At 39.5% G+C, this 13,970-nt stretch overlaps 2 protein-coding genes across 3 annotated transcripts; both read right to left on the bottom strand.

Moving 5' to 3' along the window:
* Nucleotides 1-4,603: 4,603 nt before the first annotated feature.
* Nucleotides 4,604-6,597, bottom strand: LOC119012594 (cartilage intermediate layer protein 1-like). Its single transcript, XM_037086567.1, has 7 exons — nucleotides 6,571-6,597; nucleotides 6,410-6,443; nucleotides 6,253-6,288; nucleotides 5,929-5,976; nucleotides 5,671-5,842; nucleotides 4,980-5,089; nucleotides 4,604-4,820 (listed from the first exon to the last, which is right to left on the bottom strand). The coding sequence occupies exons 1-7, from the start codon at nucleotides 6,580-6,582 to the stop codon at nucleotides 4,633-4,635; spliced, it is 600 nt and encodes a 199-aa protein (XP_036942462.1). The 5' UTR covers nucleotides 6,583-6,597; the 3' UTR covers nucleotides 4,604-4,632.
* A 1,640-nt stretch (nucleotides 6,598-8,237) lies between these two features.
* LOC119012161 (cartilage intermediate layer protein 2-like) lies at nucleotides 8,238-13,272 on the bottom strand. 2 transcript variants are annotated; one of them, XM_037085703.1, is made up of 10 exons: nucleotides 13,205-13,272; nucleotides 11,149-11,250; nucleotides 10,898-10,958; nucleotides 10,739-10,772; nucleotides 10,583-10,618; nucleotides 10,231-10,269; nucleotides 9,973-10,144; nucleotides 9,711-9,820; nucleotides 9,368-9,551; nucleotides 8,238-8,455 (listed from the first exon to the last, which is right to left on the bottom strand). In XM_037085703.1, the coding sequence occupies exons 1-10, from the start codon at nucleotides 13,255-13,257 to the stop codon at nucleotides 8,350-8,352; spliced, it is 897 nt and encodes a 298-aa protein (XP_036941598.1). In that variant the 5' UTR covers nucleotides 13,258-13,272; the 3' UTR covers nucleotides 8,238-8,349. The 2 variants fall into 2 exon arrangements, with proteins under 2 accessions (XP_036941598.1, XP_036941600.1); XM_037085705.1 differs by lacking the exon at nucleotides 13,205-13,272 and having other exon boundaries at nucleotides 9,973-10,152; nucleotides 10,194-10,269; nucleotides 10,898-10,929.
* Between the last annotated feature and the right edge of the window lie 698 nt (nucleotides 13,273-13,970).

Genomic DNA, 13,970 nt, shown 5'->3' with positions numbered 1-13,970 from the left:
GTTTACTGTAGGAAAGTGGAGCTTTGGACTTTGGCCTTTTCAACTTTCAAGATCTTTGACATGCACCAGAACCTATTCAAACAGAGGGAAAAGAAAAAAAAAATTGAAAATGCATAATACATCTCCTTTAACATATTCAAGCCACATGCAGTCTGAATTGCTGTCAGTGGTTTCTCCTCCTCGCACAAATCCTCGGTGTGGTTTTAATAGACAAATACTTGTTACAAAGGTCCTCAGCATCTGCACAGTAAGCCCTGTGCAAAGTCCATCCTGCAGGAAAACGTTGCCACCTAAGCCCCTGTAAAACCCAGAGAATAAAATCTGGATGTGGACCAGCAGATAGAGCGTCAGCGTTGAAATATAAAGAAGGAGTTTGATCTCATTTATGCCCTCGCTGTTCTGGAGGTGATGAAACGAGGCCGGTCTTGAGCTCGCCGAGGTCACTCCTCTCCTCTCTCCTCTCCTCTCCTCTCCTCCTTTCCTCTTCCCCATTAATCACGTCTGTACGCACGAAAATGAGCTAAACCCCTTTTTTCACGTGCTCTACTTCCACTCAAGGACACCTTGCGATTGCAGGTATAAGTAGGGATCTCTCTGTGCATATTTTTTCTCCTGCAATTCCATCTAATGGACACTCTTCAGTGTTGATCCAGCTTGACTTAGTGATGGAAACACGCTGCGCTGTGGGTTTATCCACTCTCGTTAAGGCTGTCACTCTTCCTCTTGAAGCCTCATAACAATTAACACTTGCATAAACCCTTTTGTTAAATGCTTAATAATAAAAAAAAAAAATGTATTTAAGGACCTTATCCCCACCCCCTTGAGTTTAACGTAATTCAACTAACAACTAAACTATGTGAAAGAAGCTTGGCGTGTAATATAGTGTATGCACTTATGGAAAAGAGGAGGAAGGGGAGAGAGAGTGAGAAGATAAAGTCACCAGGGGAGGGAAAAGAAAGGAGTATGAAGAGAATGTGTAAGGAAGAGAGAGGACGGGTAAAAAAGAAAATGAGCTTGGTTCCCTCTTTGGCACAGTGCTTCACCACTTAATCATGCCCTGGTCTATTAATAGGCCTCCACAACCATGGAATATTGGGAGATTAATAGAAGAGAATGGAACACCATAACGCTTTGAAGCAGATTTCATTTCACTTCGCCATCCGATCGCACAATTCCTTCTTTTCACTTTCATCATAAAAAAAAAAACCAAAAAGTGAAGTTCACCAGATTGCACCCAGTTGACTCCCCCCCTCTGCTCTTTACTGTCTTCTTTTCATACTTCGCTAACCTCATATATATATATATATATATATATATATATATATATATATATATATATATATATATATATATATATATATATATATATATACACACACACACACACACACATACATAAATATGGCCTGAAATATTGATGCAGTGCAAACATGCAGGTATTAGCAAAACCCCCAAGTATTTCCTCACAGCAGACAGTGGGAAAGTTTTCTCCCTTCATTTCACATTCCGAATGATGCACTGCAGAGTTTTCTTCTCCAGCAGCACCTATCACGAGCGCTCATCTCCTGAGGAAATGTTGACGGCGTTGATGTAGCAGGAATCACCTTGTACCTCCCTGCTCCTCTCAATGTGTGTGTATTGGTGTGTGTGTGTGCGTGCGTGCGTGCGTGTGTGCGTGCGTGCGTGCGTGCGTGTGTGTGTGTGTACACTGAGGGGGTTTGCAGCAGTTAGTGTAGGTGTAGGCTCGCATCAGGAGCATTTGACTTTGAGGGAAACGTGGCAGAGGTGTGATTTAGGTCAGAGGAGCAGAGGTTGAAGAGACACCAGGCCTGCACCGACAACACGAACCTCTATAAATAGAGAGGAAGTTAAAGGTTGAGGAAAAGGAAGAGAAGCGGCGCCTGCATTAACTACGCTTGTTAGTGCATTCATGTGCTCTGGATATGAAATTCAGATTCACTGGCTTATGCTCCTCCACATGGCCACAATGCCGTTGAACAGCGCTGCTATCCAGCACCGCCTACCGTCTGTATATCATATCAGTTCCCACCATCTGTTGAATACACACAAGTCTGCATCGCTCACACTAAATCACAACTTTGCGAAAGCCCGTGAGCTCGTTTGTATAATCCTAACAAGCTGTGAAGAGTTATGAGTGGAAGTTAATGACAAAGGGGACGTGCTGTTCATTAGTATTTTTTATTGCTGTTGACTGTTGATTTATGTCTTACAAGAGTTCTACGAGGTAATAATTTCACGATCGCTAAAAAGACAAGATAGATTGATAAATCACTTAATGGGCCTTGTGCAGACATTTTGGCGCTGTGGGAAAAGCACAGACGTAAAGGACAAAATGAATTGTGGCTGAATCCTATTTAGCTGTAAAGGTGCCAGGGTCCCTTTGGTGTTGCTTGTAACACCTCTGCTTTTCATACAAGTCAAAATGTATTTTGTAAAAAAAAAAAGGAAAAAAAAGGCCCATTATATATCTTTCATCAGACAGAAAAGAAAAGAAAAGAAAAAGCAGACTAGAAATAAGAAACTGAATATCTTCTCTTCTTCTCAGTGGTGGCTGTGGGGTACAGCCTAAACCAAGCATGGGCATCCAAAGCGAACTTTGTAGTCACGGCAACCGCCATATTTCTGGTCTGCGTTGCGGCAAACAAATCCACCAGCTGGAGTGAAGCTGAAAAATGAGTCCCAGCAGTTAATGAATCAGTATATGACGACAACGCTGACAGCAAACAAGAACTTCTTTAAAGCTAGGGTTGGTAATTCATTTAAGAAGCATTTTTTTCATATTTGAAGCAATCAGTACATCTAATACTCTGAAGAGGAAAGAGAAAACAATCTGGTATCTGTGGTGGTCCTTACCTTCTGCCCAAATGAAATGTCTTCACCTGTGTACCTGCCTGCCCATGTGCACAGAAAGTCTTCCACAATGTTATTCATATACTACTAACACTATTAGCGAGCAAGTCTAATCGTCACTGTATCTCATATGAGAGATACCCTGGCTCCATCATACACTGAGCTTCATAGTTTCCCACCAATTAAAACAGTTTTCCTGCATGTGAAAGAGACACGAGGTAGTTGGATATGCCGACGATGACAACAATGCGCTGCACTCGCAGCACTCAACCACATTCTCTTCAACTTTACCAAACCCAACTTTAAAAGGTGCATTATTAAACCCGCAGATCATTGTTTGACTGTGATAATAACATGATCTGATTTGTCAAAGGACAAGATCTACTTAACATCCTGTTTAATACCGCATTGTTCTTGGTGTCATTCTGTAATGTCAGGTTTGAGTTAAATGTCACAGAAATCCAAGGAAAATGAAAGAAAATGATTAATAATCAATACACAGGGTTATTTGTGCTTCTGAGCACAAAAACTTTTTTCTCAGTCAAAGCTGTTGAAGAATAAAATAAGGCTCAGCTGCTGTATGTTTCAAATTTCAGACGTCATGTGCCTTCTACTCAGTCTCCTCATGGGACTCATTAAAAAGTCATCTGATCTAATGCAAATGTACATCTACAAAGTTTCCATCCACTGTTTAAGCTTTAGCTCCAGGTGATACATTTTTAAGTATTTTCAACAAAGATGTTCATGTTAAAGTGAAACTCTCGCCAAAATGCAACCTAGGCTTTTTTGTGAATGTGCCCAAGTCAAACCTTAATATAAAAGCATAATTACGACAAAAGAGGCATTTCACCATATTTTCATTTTCAGGTCAAGCTCATTTTCAATGGGAGTGCTACGGGCACTTTTAGCATCAAAAATAGCTATTTTCAAAACACTGAGAAGGCTCGACACATCATGAAACTTTGCTAGTATCACCAGGGTCTCTACACACGAACATGAGCATTGAGAACATTGTTTATGTACACACTTTACTAGAAAGAGAGTTTTTGAACAACTCACATTAGCAGTTGCTTGTTCTGCTAGCCACCATCCTGCCAGTGGAGAAGTGTCGATTTTCAAAATGCACGTGACTTTTCCAGCTTTTTATTTTAGTATTGTTTCTGATATGAGGCTTCTTTTTCAACTTCAAGGTCAATATTGTTTTTCGCTAATGACCAAACAACAAATTATCCATGCATTTATTTGGAACTAAGCTTTAGGAGCAGTCCACCTTAACAATCCTCCATATTGAGTCACATTCTGAAATCAATATAATCAGGACGGCGGCTAGTGGAACAAGCATCTGCTAACGTGAGTTGTACAAAAACTTATCTTTGAGTTCTTCTTTTTAGTAAACTCTGTGTACACAAACAGTGTTCCCAGTGCTTGTGTTCATGTGTAGAGACCCTGGTGATACTACGAGCAAAGTTTCATGTTGTGTCGAGCCTTCTTAGTGTTTTAAAAATAGGGAATTTGATACTATTGTAAAAGTGCCTGTAGCATTCCCATTGAAAATGAGTTTGACCCGAAAATGAAATATGATAAATCTTAAGTGCCTCTTTCGATGTGATTATGCTTTTACACTAAGGTTTGACTTGGGCACATTCACAAAAAAAAGCCTAGGTTGCATTTTGGCAAGAGTTTCGCTTTAAGACATATTGATTGTTTAGTGGGCTGAAATTACATCATACAAACTTTTTAGTTCTTTCCCTATGAGGCAACTTACACATGAAAGGTCTGCCCTGTGCTGGTGGCTAGAACAGGATTATTGCCAGTGGTGACAGCCTCAATGTACAGCGGGTTGTCACAGATCTGTCCGGGGTTTTCACTCCTCAGGTTGCTCAAAGGCTCCCAGTCCCCTGTTCCACTGGGATCGTCCCTGTCATACCACCTTGTCCAGCACACTGTGACTAGCAATGAAAGAAAGACACAGGGATGGGTGGGAAGCTGCGGCACCAAAGAGCCACTCTGAACAAGTGTTTTATGCACGTGAACAATGAAAAAGAAGGTCAAATGCACTTTGAATAAGCAGCTTAACACTGCATATGTACAATGTGCTCATACAGTACCTTCTTCACCACAGTACTGGGGAGGGCAGCAGAAACGAACACGATAATCATTACACGTTCTGTCAGACTGGTCCTGGTTTCTGCAGACGAATCCATCAGTCAGGTCATTTCTGAAAAACAAAAAACAGAGAGACACATACTGAAAATTATCCAGTGGATGCATTCAAGTGCTTTTCAGCCATTCTTGTCATTCAGTAGAATAAAGCTTGAATCCTGTAAACCCATTCAAACTATTCAAAGTTTGTTCAGAACTTAGAAAAAAACAGAGACACATACTGAAAATTATCCAATGGATGCTTTTCAGCCATGCTCTTGTCATGGCTCTATGGATGGTCTGTTGATGTTTTAGTTGTTTGTTCTACCACTTTGGTTGAGACTTAAATATCTCCAAAAACACTGAATTGTTTACCACGCAGTTTTGTACAGGTGTTCATGGTCCCCAGAGGTTAAGGTGTGAGGTTATCTTGTACTATGCTGAGCCAGTAGCTAATGTTAGTTTAATAATGGCATCTGCTCACATAGGCTAAACAACACAAAAGTTCCACAGAGCTCCTTCAACAACTGTTCAGATAAATGCATTGTTTTGCTGAGTGTGCTGTGCAGAAGACAACATTAATGTATCATATGCAGTAGTATAGAATGTGAATCCTGTAAACCCATTCAAACTATTCAAAGTTTGTTCAGAACTTACCTAAAGATCACTTCCCCTGCTGTGCCCACACTGAGCCCAGACAGAGTCGTGACCTCCATGCTTCCTGGTTCTGGGCAGATCTTTCCTGGGTTCTCTCTGCGAAGATCACTGAGGGTTTCCCAGTCACCAGTTCCAGAAGGGTCATCTCTGTCAAACCAGCCTGTCCAGCATTCTGGAGTGAGGTATTTCAACTGAGATGTTAGCAAACAGAAATCTCACTGTAATTATATGTGCAAACAAAAGGTGTAATCTTCTTACGGATGTGGGTAGGGCAGGTGCTGGGTGTTGGTTTGGTTGGTAACTTAACTGTCCAGGGTGCCAGAGAAAAGAGGAAGGAGGGAGGGAAGGAGAGATGGAGAGACGCTACTGACAAATGATTTTTCTTTGTTTGACTTTTTCTCAGACCTCACAAGAATCTGATAAAAACGACTTGCCATTCCGAATTCACTTAAAAACTGCTGAGGTGTTACAGAGGTTGACTTGATATGAAACAGACAGTCTTCCTGTCTGAGTTTTCAGTAGAGCAAGGAGACACTGAGCATCGGCTGAGAATCTTTATCACACTACAATGGAGGGTCTTACCTTCAGCTGCTTCGATGGCCAGCAGGTCGCTTTCAGCTAAAAGCATAAAGTTAAATAATAAATGTTTTATAGTATGACCATGTCTATTTTCTAATTATTGACCAGTCACAGTCGTATTTAGGATCACGACCACTGCAGTTACTGAGATTTAACTTACCGAAAAACAATCCTGCAATGATGGCAACACCTAACTATCAGAGAGAATCAAAATGGTTCAAATCACGGAAGAGGACACAGAACATTAAATCTTTATCAAAGATGTAAAAAACACAATTCATTTGAATTCACTGAAACAAACTGCAAAAAGTCATACATTACCAGCTTAATCATAATAGAAGATAACAAAGGACCTTTAAAAATATAAAGAAGTTGTTTGTTACTGATGAATACTAACAATTGTGTTATATTAGAAAAAAGTAATGAAATGATAACATTCATGTACAATATTTTAATTTTCACTGCATTTGTTATATCTAATACATCTGAATTTTAGTACATTTTCAGTTGGAAACTAAATTCTCATTCATAAAAAATGCCACTTTTTGGAACATGAACTATATTTTTACAAAAATAAAGTTCAGAAGAGACATTATTGTGACTCTTCAAAAACAGCACGAATGAAAGTGAAAAAAAAACAAAAAAAAACCTCACCTGAAGGACCTTCCAGTTGGATGGTTCGATGTGTGGATAGCTGTGGGGTTTGACGAGCCTCACTCCCCGTTCTCCCCTTAAATACTCTGCCAACAAATATTCAAATACCAACGTACGTAAACAGTCATGTGCACTGACATCATGTGTTGAGGACCACACCTAAAGAAAACAATGTCCCATATAAGACAAGTGATTCTCGATTAAATTTACATATTAGAAAATAATAGCTTTCACATTCACAAGGGTTGAATGGACAAACAATGGTTGAGGATAAGGTGATGTGTTCCCACAGTGCTTTATGCACGTGAACAATGAAAGAGAAGCTGTGGGAGTGTAGGAACACAATAGGTCAAAAAACATATCCTGTTTCAAAATACAGTTTTTGCAGCACTTCAGCTCCTTTAACTTTGAAGCTCAAAAGGACAGAGACAATGTGTTTGGGAGTGAGCTCACGTTCCCAAAATGCCGAAAATTTATTTTGGGGGATACTCAAGAATCTGAGTGCAAGACCCGACCCTTCATCCAATTCTCTGTTTCTGACCTAATATCTGCAAAACAAATTCCTATCAGCCATACCTGTGCTTTGCATTTAGCAGTAATAAGCAAATATTAGCATGCTAACACATTGTACTAAGATGTTAACATTAAATTGGCTTAATATCAGCATGTTTTCACCACCATTATAAACATTCTAGCATTACCAATGTTAGCATGTAGCTTAAACCTCTGCTGTGACTACAGCCTCACAGAGCCTAGAACATCTGCATTTTCACTTTTATAGCATGTGTTGTGCTACACAATGAATTCATAAACATAAACATACAATATTATGTGTGTGGTTTCAGCACGCCCCCTGCCAGAATCTCAGCAATGGGCCATCACAGATAAGATAAGTGGCAAGGCAAAGTTTGAGGTTGCAGGCAAACCACAAACAATAAGTTAATATAGCTGTTAAAAAAATAACGTGATTGCTGGAAGAATGGAATCAGTGTGACGTTAGATAGGCTGTAAAGTTAATTAACCAACAGATGTATGAATGTGTTGTAGGGGTTGGGAGAGATTCAGGGCCATATGCAGGATTTTAGAAAGGCAGAGTTCCAAAATTAAAAATCTGCTATGTAGTAAAGGGTACTAGAAATGTTGGGCTCCCTCCATGCAAGAAGGGGTTCAGGGGCATGCCCCCCTGGAAGAAAAATGTGACAATTTAACCCTTAAATGATGACTTCTGGTGATTTTTGTGAAAACAAATTGATAAATTTAGATAAATATATTTCATACACTATAGCATATTAAAATACAGCCTATTAGGCCTAAAGAAAACCCGACACAGGTTATTACATTCAACTCATTTATTTAAAAAAAAAAAGCTCATTATACATCTTTCATCAGGCATGAAAGAAAAGAAAAAGCAGACAAAAATAAAAAATTGAATATCTTCTCTTCTTCTCAGTTGTATCCCAAGCACGGGCATCCAAAGCGAACTTGGTAGTCACGGCAACCGCCAAATCTCTGGTCCGCGTTGCGGCAAACGAATCCGACAGTCGGATTGAAGCTGAAAAATGAGTCCTGGCAGTTAATGAATCAGTATATGATGACAATGCTGAAAGCAAAAAAGAACTTCTTTGAAGCTACGGTTTCGTAATTCATGTAAGAAGCTTTTTTTTCATATTTGAAGCAATCAAACCTGCCTGCCCACGTGCACAGAAAGTCTTCCATGATGTTATTTGTGTATTGCAAAAACTATTAGCGAGCAAGTCCAACCGAAACTGTATCTCATATGAGAGATACCCTGGCTCCATCATACGCTGAGCTTCATAGTTTCCCACCAATTAAAACAGTTTTTCTGCATGTGAAAGAGACACGAGGTAGTTGGATATGCCGACGATGACAACAATGCGCTGCACTCGCAGCACTCAACCACATTCTCTTCAACTTTACCAAACCCAACTTTAAAAGGTGCATTATTAAACCCGCAGATCATTGTTTGACTGTGATAATAACATGATCTGATTTGTCAAAAGACAAGATCTACTTATCATCCTGTGTAATACTGCATTGTAATGTCAGGTGTGACCTCTTTTCAAAGTTAAATGTCTCAGAAATCCAAGGAAAATGAAAGTAAATAATCAATACACAGGGTTATTTGTGCTTCTTCTGAGCACAAATACTTTTTTTTCTCAGTCAAAGCTGTTGAAGAATAAAATAAGGCTCAGCTGCTGTACGTTTCAAATTTCAGACGTCATGTGCCTTCTACTCAGTCTCCTCATGGGACTCATTAAAATGTGATCTGATTGAATGTAAATGTACATCTACAAAGTTTCCATCCACTGTCAAACTTTAGCTCCAGGTGATACATTTTAAAGGATTTTCAAAAAAGATGTTCATGTTAAGACATATCGATTGTTTAGTGGGCTGAAATTACATCATACAAACTTTTTAGTTCTTTCCCTATGAGGCAACTTACACATGAAAGGTCTGCCCTGTGCTGGTGGCTAGAACAGGATTATTGCCAGTGGTGACAGCCTCAATGTACAGCGGGTTGTCACAGATCTGTCCGGGGTTTTCACTCCTCAGGTTGCTCAAAGGCTCCCAGTCCCCTGTTCCACTGGGATCGTCCCTGTCATACCACCTTGTCCAGCACACTGTGACTAGCAATGAAAGAAAGACACGGTGACGGGTGGGAAGCTGCGGCACCAAAGAGTCATTCTAAACAAGTGTTTTATGCAGAGGAACAATGAAAGAGAAGGTGAAATGCACTTTGAATAAGCAGCTTAACACTGCATATGTACAATGTGCTCTCAATGTACCTTCTTCACCACAGTACTGGGGAGGGCAGCTGAAACGAACACGATAATCATTACACGTTCTGTCAGACTGGTCCTGGTTTCTGCAGACGAATCCATCAGTCAGGTCATTTCTGAAAAACAAAAAACAGAGAGACACATACTGAAAATTATCCAGTGGATGCATTCACAGAAGTGCTTTTCAGCCATTCTCTTGTCATTCAGTAGAACGAAGCTTGAATCCTATAAACCCATTCAAACTATTCAAAGTTTGTTCAGAACTTACCTAAAGATCACTTCCCCTGCTGTGCCCACACTGAGCCCAGACAGAGTCGTGACCTCCATGCTTCCTGGTTCTGGGCAGATCTTTCCTGGGTTCTCTCTGCGAAGTTCTTTGAGGGTTTCCCAGTCACCAGTTCCAGAAGGGTCATCTCTGTCAAACCAGCCTGTCCAGCATTCTGGAGTGAGGTATTTCAACTGAGATGTTAGTAAACAGAAATCTTACTGTAATTATATGTGCAAACAAAAGGGTGAACACGCTTACGGTTGTGGTGAAGCACGTTGCTGGGCGTTCCTGATTGAACTAGATAACAAACAAAAAAACATCAGAACCACTTAATGGTTTTGTTGGTACCTTAACTGTCAGAACTGCCACAGAAAGGAACTAAGCTGGAGGGGAGGAGAGTGGACGAGACACTACTGTGTGACAAATGATTTTTCTTTGTTTGACTTTTTCTCAGACCTCACAAGAATCTGATAAAAAACGACTTGCCATTCCAAAATCACTTAAAAACTGCTGAGGTGTTACAGAAGTTGACTTGATATGAAACAGACAGTCTTCCTGTCTGAGTTTTCAGTAGAGCAAGGAGACACTGAGCATCGGTCAGGGGTCTTACCTTCAGCTGCTTCGATGGCCAGCAGGTCGCTTTCAGCTAAAAGCATAAAGTTAAATAATAAATACTGTGTGGCATGACTGCATCTATTTGCAATTATTGACAAGTCACAATCGTATTTAGGATCACGACCATTGCAGTTACTGAGATTTAACTTACCGAAAAGCAGCCCTGCAATGATGGCAACACCTAACTATCAGAGAGAATCAAAATGGTTCAAATCACAGAAGAGGACACAGAACATTAAATCTTTATCGAAGATGTAAAAAATAATTCATTTGAATACATTGAAACAAAATGCAAAAATGCATACATTACCAGTTTAATCATAATGGAAGATAGCAAGGGACCTTTAAAAATATAAAGAAGTTGTTTGTTCCTTAGGAATAAATGATTGCGTCATATTAGATAAAAGGTCTGGTGCATGAAATAATAACATTCATGTACAATATTTCAATTTTCACTGCATTTGATATATCTAATACATCTGAATTTTAGTACATTTTCATTTGGAAACTAGTGTGAATCTTCAAAAACAACATCACTGTAAAAGTGAAAAAAAACCTCACCTGCAGGACCTTTCAGTTGAATGGTTTGATGCGTGGATTGCTCGGGGTTTGATGCCTCTCGGGGTTTGATGAGCCTCTCTACCGGTTCTCACCTTAAATACTCTGCCGACAGGTATTCAAATACCAACATAAGTAAACAGTCACACTCAATGACATCATGTGTTGCAGACCAAATTCCATTATTGCAGCACTTTGCAGAAGTGCTGCAATAATGGGATTTTTAGGGCCTAGAAGCTCATAAGGACAGACAATGTTTTGGGAGTGAGTGAGCCAGCTCACATTGCCAAGTCGGCGAAAATACGTTGTCTCTGTTTCCGACCCAGTATGCCACTAACCCCTATCAGTCACACCTGTGCTTTGCATTTAGCAGTATTAAGCAAATGTTAGCATGCTAACACATTGTACTAAGATGTTAACATTAAATCGGCTTAATATCAGCATGTTTTCATCACCATTGTGAGCATTCTAGCATTACCAATGTTAGCATGTAGCTTAGACCTCTGCTGTGACTACAACCTCACAGAGCCTAGAACATTTGCATTCTCACTTTTATAGCATGTCTTATACAACATAATGAATGCATAAACATAAACACTTGCAATATTATGTGTGCGGTTTCAGCACGTCCCCTGCCAGAATCTTGGAAACGGGCCATCACAGATAAGATAGTAGTTAAGGCAAAGGTCGAAGTCACAGACAAATAACAAACAATAAGTTAATACAGTTGTTAAATAAATAACATGTGATTGCTGGAAGAATGGAGCCAATGTGTTTTTAGACAGGCTGTAAAGTTAACTAACCAACATATATATGAATGTGTTGTAGGGGTTGGGTGAGATAGATTTAAATTCTGGGTCATTTCAAATTCCTTCAGTCTGAACCACAACTTAACATTTCAACAATTGTAAAGATAAATAAATCGTTAACTGTCAATTAATGATTCACTTTGTAAGGAACTGCAACATAGACAGACAGACAGACAGACAGACACAGATGTGGGCTAAACTATGTGAAAGCCCATATTCTTCTGACTGAACACATCTTTAGACTAGTTAACTGGAACTCTTTTAGCAAAAAGTTGCATACTTGAAGTTCATTTTATTAAGTATGCTTGAGTGTAAGTATAGCAAGTATACTATGGACCATGTACTTGTAGCGTACTACAAAGTATACTGATTTAATACTTCTTCGGACTAAATTGGAACATTTAAGTCTATAAAAGTATACTTTAAGTATACTTTATAAGGTCATGTTAAGTTAACAGCGAAACACTTTCAAGTATACAACAAGTACACTCATCTATATATACTACTAGTGTACTGAGTATATACTGCAAGTCTACATTTTAGTTTATTAACATGTACATTTATAACAAGGGTAATACCTGCAAAATGTGTTGTGAAAAACATTTTTACTCTGTTAACTTACATGTAAGGACAAGTCAATGACTTAGCCTTAATCTGCACTTACATCAAGATGTACTAAGTATTAGTATTTGTAATTTGGCAAGTTCTGGCTAGAGATTTGCCAATTATTACCACACACACTGACAAGTTCCCGACAACAGGAAGTCTCTCCCGGAAAACACCCCTTCACTCACGGTGCCAACATTTTTATCATCTTTCTTAACTCGACACAATTTAACCGCAGAACAAGGATGTGAATTAACCCGCAACCGTCTTACACGTCATCTTATTCACAACCACATTCACAAACCATAATTACACCAACAACAACAGAATACCAAAGAGTCTTTGCGTCACAGTCCACAAGGGGTGTTACAGTATACTAAAGTACAAGTATAAGCTTTAGTATTAAAGTATAAGTGTAAGTCTAAGTATTAATGCGCTTAGTCTTAGACTATTCTTTATACTTTTCAGTATAAGCCAAGTATACTTCACTATACTTTTCTTAAGTATATAAAATATAGTATATAAAAAGTACACTTCAAGTATACTGCCTCAGTTTTAGCATAAAATAAGCATACTCGAATTGCAAAAACTATTTTTTGCTAAGGGCTGCGATGTTAATGAACATTTACAGCTGGAGCAGTTACCTTCTTGTCCTCAGCAGAACTGTGGTTGGGGGCTGAAACCGCACAGCTGCCATGATTGCCCTAATCCAGACAGAAATTTGGCCGCCTCTCGCAGTTAAAGGCAGCTGTCATGCTATCTCTGTAATTATAAAAGGACGATTCAGGTGCAAGTGGCTGATAGGAATTAGTGCACAGCACCTGCACTCTGAAGACAGTTATTTTAGAGGCTGTTGCAGTTATATAAGGCGGGTAATTTGTCTCAGGGTAACGGAACATCTTGACGCCTGGGTACATTCTGTTTGAGGAGTTTAACCAAGCTGCTTTTGCAAAGATCTTCCTGAATTCTCTTCGCGCACATTAACAATGACCTGTCTGTGCACTGTCCCAGAGTACTTTCCAACTGGTCTGCACAGCTTTTCTGAAGGACACCGAACAATGCCTAACAGAATCAAGGCAATTCTAGCATTTTAACAGTGACTTTGCACTTTGCAACTCTTGAAAATGCTAAAAGGTTCCATGAAGCTCAGGGAGGCAGCACACATGGCAGGTTGAGGCAGGGAGAGGAGAGAAGTGAAGCGGGAAGTCTAGATGCCTGAAGTAAACAATCTGACTTTTGCCCCTTGAGGTATAAAAGTGGTGTTAGAAGATGAGACTGGTTGGGGCTATCTGGTTAGCATGCTAACTTCAGGAGATGCAACACAATGAATATTCGGTTTGGAATAGTTTATACTTTAAATTCTTACATATTGCGCTTAAAAAGATATTTAATTAAATTGTGTTTTTTTCT

Source organism: Acanthopagrus latus, chromosome 22 (assembly GCF_904848185.1).
Source record: "Acanthopagrus latus isolate v.2019 chromosome 22, fAcaLat1.1, whole genome shotgun sequence".
NCBI lineage: Eukaryota > Metazoa > Chordata > Actinopteri > Spariformes > Sparidae > Acanthopagrus > Acanthopagrus latus.
This window is presented reverse-complemented; position numbering and strand designations above follow the sequence as displayed.